We start from the raw sequence: 7,433 nt of genomic DNA on the forward strand, positions 1-7,433 counted from the left end.
AATCTTGGTTAAAAATGCTGGGGCAGGGATCCCTGGGTGGCTCAGCAGTTTAGGGCTTGCCTTCCGCCCAGGGCATGATCCTAGAGTCCCGGGATCGAGTCCCACATGGGGCTCCCTGCATGGAGCCTGCTTCTCCCTCTGTCTGTGTCTCTGCCTCTCTCTGTGTGTCTCTCATGAATAAATAAAAATTTTTTTTAAAAATTGGGGGGGGGGGATTTTTTTTTCCCCATGGCCAAGGGCTTCACCTCTGACAGACAGACGCCCAGATATTTACACAGGAATTTCTCCTCCTTTGTCTTTTCCTAAATCTTTTAGGGTGTCTTTTCCACCCACCTAGTGGATGTTCACTGGCTCCATGATTTTGAGAAAGTCACCCACCTTCTTGGTGGAAACACCTGGACAAGACTTGATCATCTCTGAGGCCCTTCCAGCACCAACAATCTAGGACTTGTGAGAAATCTCTTCTCCCAACAGGCTGAACCCTTCATGGGTATAATGTGCCTGACATAGGTGCCAAAATGGGCACAGCTTTTGGATTCAAGCCGGGGTTAAAGTTCTGCTTCTGCTACTTATCAGCTAGATGGCCCCCATGTCTTTATCTGTAAAAGTTGGAGGTTTCAAAGTTCTGTCTCACAAGAAGAAGAGAAAATTGCATGGGATGATACTCAGCACAAGCATCTGGGCTCGGAAAGCACTCAGCCAGAAGTACTTTCTCCTCGTCCTCCTTTCTTCCTGCTCAGGACAACACAGTTCCCAACCATTCCCACACTGGAAATTGTACAACTTTTCATGGCCAAATGTTCCCTTTCTGAGGGAACTGTGAAATAACCCCTGAGCTCATCTTAAATTTAAGAATTTAAAGAATTTAAAGATGAGCTCAGGGGTTATTTCACAGGCAGCAAAGAAATTCCCGGAAAAATCAAAACTGTTAATGAGAGGCTGTTAGGAGGCAAGTGGGCTTACATATTTATTTTATTTTGATTTAATGTTGAATAGGAGTGGGCAGGGAGAAGTACAAAATCAAATATATTTTATAACATCACCTTCTAAGAATAACCTTTTCTCGTGGACTCCAGAGGAAAAAAGATAATGAATATTTGCTCTTTATAAATCTGTTTCTCTTACTTGCTGATTCTCCTAATCTGGCTCGTGTGGCGTTTTTGCCTCTCCGGCTCAGACGGATTGTTGGCCAGCTCTGATAGGAGGTGGGATCGCTAGTGCGAAGCAGGTGGTCCAGGAGGACAAGGAAAACAGGAAGGAGAGAAAGCCCCACATCCTCTTAACACTTCTGGTCGGACAACCCACATTCCGTCGTAAGGGTATCTGAAGCCAGTGGTTGCCAGCCCCACATTCCTGGAGCCACAAAGTACTAATTAATTAAGTTTGGTTAACATGTTTTCTTAACAAAATGTACTGTCGAATGAAAGCCAGGGCGTGGGGAAATAGGCCCCATCACCCACGGCAGATTGTTACTGGAACAAATCCTCTGGAAAGCGATTTGGTGATTAAGTATCAAGTCCTTAGATGGTGGTCCTCCTTGACTTGGGGAGCCTCTTTCCATCTTACGGGGGGAAATGGACACGTGCACATAGGAGCCTGTCACAATGCTGGGTTATAACAGTTAAAAAAATACTGAGAACAACCTACTCGTATGAGAACAGTTATATGCACGATGGTGCATGCACCTGACACATGGAGGGAGCCTTTACAAGGTCAAAACCTGAGCATAAAAGCATCCATACAATCTCATTTAAATTCTTTTTTTAAAGAAGCAAAATATGAAATCTCCATGATTCAAAAGGTCAGGAGGGAAAATATGCCCAATTTTGGTAGCGATAAGCTTCTGGTGATGGGATTTTGAGGGACTTGTCTTTCTTTTTACTTAATGCTGTTTTCAGTTTCCTCCTGAGGACCCTACTATGTAACCTGTCATTAGCAGATTGTCACCATCATGTTTTATAAGCAAACAGAGATAGCAGATGAAATCCTTCCAGTTTGGGAGATGGTTGAGAACGGGATACTTAAGATCAAAGCCACGATACACTCTACTGACTCCCAACAAGGATGGGGCCTCGTCTTGTCCTCTGCCAGCTTGCTGGTTTCTCCCCAGGATTTCCCTCCTGCTTGGACACCAGGAGAGGGGTCACTGCTCCCAGGGGCTCTGACATCCTCAGTGCTGAGGCTTTCACCTCGATATAGTCATTCTCACTCTTAGTGCCATGATGATTATTTTTTAAGTGAAATGACAATTTTCTTCAACATCTAGCATCTATTAGGCACTTTCTAGGCACAGGTGCTGTGTTGGTCCCTTTACACCCATATTCCACCTTTCTCAGGCTTGCGAAAGCTCTTAGTAAAAGGAGCTATTGTCTTCTTTCCACTTTGGCGCCCCCCCCCCTTTCTCCCCCTCCTCCTTTCTCCTACCCACACAGAGAGTGCCCTTTGGGGACATAATTGATTTGGATGAAAGGAGAAATGGGCAGACTGGGCCGCCCTTTGTTATAAACAGAGCCTCCTGGCAGCCTGAAGAGTTGACTGGAGAAGCATCTTCAGGTGGACAGCACAGGAAGGTTCTGGTAAGAGGGCGCCAGAAAATTCCACAGGCCTTCTCCCTGTGATGTGGCTTAATTTGCTTTACAGGCTCCAGGCATATTTGCTGATGTCAGCAGCCCGTCAAAGTTTAAAATAATAATAGTGAAAAGGAAAACAGCTCCTTTCTGCCAGGCAGTCCTGTTCTGCCAACTTCTGTGTTCTCTTTTGAGTTAATAAATGTCTAAAGAACTACCTCTCCTACCATTCTAGGGGACCCCCCCCCAAAAAAAAGCACAATAATTTAAAACCACCCGATTGCCAGCATCAACCATTCAGACAAGTAGCATTTGTCACACTCTAATGAGGATTTTACCTCTGCCTCCAAAGGGAAGCTATCATTAGGCTTTGTGTTTACAGATCAAATGATCGTCTAGGGACAGTGGCTTTCTTTCGGTCCTCTCCTCATTTTAATCATGCTCAAGACCAAACGCATAGATGTTTTCTGCATCAGGCGAAACTAAAAAAACCGTAATTATGCCAGCTAATGCCTTTTGAAAACACCAATTAAGAAAAGGGTCTTTTCAATCGCATTTTACTTGAAAATCTCAAATATCCCCATGTGATGTAATAGCATGGGGGTGGGGGGAGGGCTGTCTCCAAAAAGGAGACAGTTCAAATGGTTCCAGGAGGTCAGGTGGGCTAGTCCCCGCTGGCAATAAGCAGACAGAGAATCTCTCCAAGGGAAGCACCTTCTCGATAAAGTAAGACCTTTCAAGCGATCTTCACATGCGGTGTTGAAACTGGAGCCAGCCCCTCCATGGTGAGGCTGATACCAGGCTTCTGCAGCAGGCTGGCACCACACACACACCCCATTGTTAATAACCTCCTCAGGACAGATTAGATCCCACATTCCTCAGAAGTACTGAGCTCCAGAGGGAACACCGCCAACAGGTTCCTTCCACGGGGCAACAGCCAGCTACAACTGATAACTTTTCATTGAAATAACTGGAACAATTACACTGGGTCCCCACCAGGGCTCCGCCACCAGCTATTAAGAGAGAGGTGCTGCACTTCTATCTCCTGGCGTGTGCAAAGGCAGGAGCCAGACAAGAGGAATTCAAGTCGTCTTTAGGCTCACTGTTTTATGCTTTTATCTATGGTTGCGTGCCACAGTTAATCAAATTGCTCACCCAAGGTGTACTGTTAGATTGTTGTGTTCTATGTTTTCTTTGGGGGGCCTTATCTAGTAAACCTTGACATTGGCGCTTTCCATTTAGGCTTGGACAAGTAACTAATTAATCTCTGAGCACAGCTACTGCAGTCAGGTTTGGGTTGGGGTAAAATACCTTGAGGTCATGGTTGGTTTTAATCATATAACTCAGTTCAAACGCTGAACACTAACAAAGATCTTTGCTTTCAAGTCTCAGTTCCAACCAGAGGGCTCATTAAATAGCAACTTTAGTTGCACTTCGCTTGAATTCTGCAACTTCCCTTTTCCTTTTCTTGGAGTAACAGTGATTCAGTGGATGAAGTGACAGCATGAGTGGAAAGAAAGGACAGCACAGGTCCCTTTGCAGGAGCAAGTCCCAAATGGTCCAGATTAAACTGTAACCAGGAATTATGTCCACCAGGTTTCCCTATCTCAAATGGGTTATGTTCGGCTTTTGTAATAATAAAAGGTTATTTTAGGGAAAGGATTCTATTTGAACACATACTGTATTTGCTAGGAGGAAATGCAGGCTTAGAGACTTTCATACAGTTCGGCCTTTGAAAGAAAATAAAGGATGAACAGTGCGGCAGATAGGTAATTCCCCAACCTGCAGAAATGTAAAGAGCCAGGATTTGGGTGCCTGTGGGTTTTATCAGAGATGTAAGTAAGGCTGAGACCAACACCAGTGTTCCTCTTTGGCTAGTTTTAACACGTTCACAGTCACAATTAACATTCAAGGAATTTCCTTTTCATCCAGGAGTTTCTTTTAAAAGCACTTTATGCCACAAACTAAAGTTCTAGCTGCCATCAGCCCTTCCCATACAGAAGACTGCTGAAATCTTCCTAACACTTTTTCTCTTTTTTTTTCCTTTTTTTTCTCGAAAATGGGTTCGGACCACGTCAGTTTCCCTGGGGCGTTTGTTTTCCAATACAGGAGGTTCTCACCACCTCCCTCCTTCCTTCCCCTAAGAAAGCTTGGAAGGGAGACCCCGGAGGCTCCCCCTCCTGCACCCCTCCGCACTCACTGGGGAGCCAGGGCAGGTGTCCCCAGCCCTCCCCCCGCCCGGTGGAAGCGATGCTACCTGGCAGGGCTCCCCGGCCCCAACCCCCCCTCCCCCCGCAGCCTGGCTGCAAGTCCCTGAGCCGGCCAGGCCAGGGGATTTCCGCGGGGAAGGGAGAAGGGCCGTCCCCGTCTCGCACCCCGCTCCCCTTACACTAGAGATTCGCACACGGGCACCGAGTCCGAGTCCTGGCTGTGCATGGAGCTCAGCCCGGTGTCCGAGTCCTCGTCGTTGCCGGGACAGCTCTTGGCCAGTCCGCGGGCCTGGTCCACCCACCCCTCGGCGCAGCCCGGAGGCCGGGCGTCCCGGGAGGGCCCGCCAGCGCCCAGAGCGCCGTCGGGCGCCCCCGTCAGCTCCAGCGTGTGCAAAGTCTGGAGGAGGCCCTGCAGCTCGCGCTCCTTGCTGTCCCACTGCTGCTGGCTGTAATCCAAGTCCGACTTGACGGCCTCCAGGTCCGTGTTGAGCCGGAGCCCGATGTAGAGGCTGGTGCTGAGCTGCGTCCTGACCCGCTCCTGCTCCAGCAGCAGCTCGCCGTCGAGGCCGCCGCCGGGCTCCAGGGGCTCCTCCCGCGCGGCGAGCTCCTCCTGGCGCCTCCGCATCCACCTCTGGTTCAGCTCCTCCTGGATCTCGGCCGAGAGGCGCTCGAGCAACTCCTCCTGCTGGGCCCGCTGCTCCTGCAGCCGCAGCAGGTCGTCGCACCGCCGGGCCAGCTCCTCCAGCGCGGCCGCCTGCGCCTCGCCGTCCGCGGGGGCCGCCGCCGCCGCCTCCTCGCCCCCGGGGCCGGGCCCGTCGACCTCGCCGCCGGCGCCCACCAAGTAAGTGTCCTGCACGTAGTTGACTCCGTGCCGCCGCACGCGGTCCAGGTGCACCTTGGCCTCGTAGCGGTCGATCTCGCGATCCAGCTCGCGGAGCCGCTGCACCTGCTGGCGGATGGTGTGGTCCTGGGAGAGCACCAGATGCACCAGCGTCTCCATGCGCTCCACCGACGCGCTCTCGGCGGCCCGCGGCGGCGACGAGCAGGACGACGCGGTGGACGACGAGGTGGACGAGCGCGGCGACGACGGCTGCTGCTGGCGCCGCCGGTTGAGCTTGGCCAGCTTGCGGAAGGCCTTGCGCACCACCCGCCGCTGCTTCTCCTGCGTCAGGGCCGGGCTGGGCCGCGCCGGGGCCCCCCGGGCCGAGCAGGGGCGCTCCCGACTGAGCACGACGCGCGCCTCGGCGCTGCGGGGGCCCGCGTTGGGGAGGGACGCCTCGCTGCGCACCAGCACGAAGCGCACGTTCTCCTGCTCGTCGCCCCAGGCGGCCCAGAGGCGCAAGATGCGCGTCTTGTTGGGCAGGATGCGCTCAAAGCCCCGCCACTTCTCCACGATGCAGTAGCACTGCGGGGGCCCGCACAGCAGGCCCTGCGGCGGCGCCTCCTCGTCGTCCTCGTCGTCCTCGTCCAGGAGCTCCCGCAGCTCGTCCCGGCCCGGGGAGTCGCCGGCCGCCCCCCGCCGCCGGCCCCGCCGCTGCCTCCGCCGCCGCCGGCAGCCGTCCTCCAGCAGCACCCGCACCACGTCCGAGCAGGTGGTGCGGCGGGAGAGGCCGGACACCAGCTTCTCCTCCTGGCAGATCCACACCGATATCTTCCTCTCCGAAGGATCCATGGCGCCGCCGGGCGCAGGTGGGGCGGCGGGGGCGGCGGGGGCGGCGGGGGCGGCGGCTCCGGAGCCCGGGAGCCTCAGCCCGTCGCGCCGGCCGCTCCCGCCCGGTGCGCACGGGAGGCGGGCGCCGCCGCGGGCTGCAGCGCTGGGGCTCGGCCCGGCCCGGACGGCGCGCTCCCCCGGGCCCCGCGCCCGGGATGGGGCTCCGGCCGCTCTGGCTGTGCCCGGGGATCCCGGGGCCTCCAGGTTTTGCTCCTCCCCGCGTGGCTCCTCCCCCGCCCGCCCCCAGCGCCCAGAACTGGCGGCCGGAGCGCGGGAGGCGCGGCGCCCAGACCCGCCCCTCGCAGCCTCGCCGCGCCCCGAGCGCCCGGGCCGCCCCGTCGGTCGCACCGCCCGCCGCGGGCAGCTCGGCCCCTTCCCCCGGCGCGCCGCTGCCTGGCGTGGGCCCCACGGAGACCCCGAGCCCCCGGGGCTGCCCTCCTTGCGCGGAGAGCTGTGCGCTCCCGGCGCCCCGGGGCCCTCGAAGGCCGCGCAGCCTGGGGACTGCCCCTGGCGCAGAAGACGAGGCCGAGACGTGCGGGGTCTCCCGCAGAGACACCCCCGCCCCCCGCCCCGAGCGCGCGCATCGGGTGACCTCCGGCTGGGGGCTGGGAGCCCTAAGCGCCGCCCTCCGCAGCAGGAAGCAATACTTGGTATTTACGGACCAGTGGGCCGACTACCAGGTGTCCAGATGGAGAGGTCTCCGGGGGCCCCCAGGTTCCCCCCGTGGTCTGTGTGTGGCTCCGGGTATGGCCTTGCTTCGCACAGCCCTCGTGGCCCGAGGCGCCTAATGCTGGTGGGATTTCGGGGCCTAAACCCCAGTCACAAGCTCTCTTCCACCTTCCACCTCCCTAGGAGAGAAAACTAGTCAGGACCGTGACCATTTCTGGCATATCCACGATCCAGAAGTGGTCAAGGAAAGAGCCAAGTTTCGTAGCTCCAGAGATC

At 55.5% G+C, this 7,433-nt stretch overlaps 1 protein-coding gene across 1 annotated transcript; it reads right to left on the reverse strand.

Annotated features, from left to right (window-relative positions):
• Nucleotides 1-2,238: 2,238 nt before the first annotated feature.
• RASSF10 (Ras association domain family member 10) lies at nt 2,239-6,904 on the reverse strand. Its single transcript, XM_041730746.1, has one exon. The coding sequence runs from the start codon at nt 6,447-6,449 to the stop codon at nt 4,953-4,955; it is 1,497 nt and encodes a 498-aa protein (XP_041586680.1). The 5' UTR covers nt 6,450-6,904; the 3' UTR covers nt 2,239-4,952.
• Nucleotides 6,905-7,433: the final 529 nt, after the last annotated feature.

The sequence above is a fragment of the Vulpes lagopus genome, chromosome 15 (assembly GCF_018345385.1).
Source record: "Vulpes lagopus strain Blue_001 chromosome 15, ASM1834538v1, whole genome shotgun sequence".
NCBI classification, from domain to species: Eukaryota; Metazoa; Chordata; class Mammalia; order Carnivora; family Canidae; genus Vulpes; species Vulpes lagopus.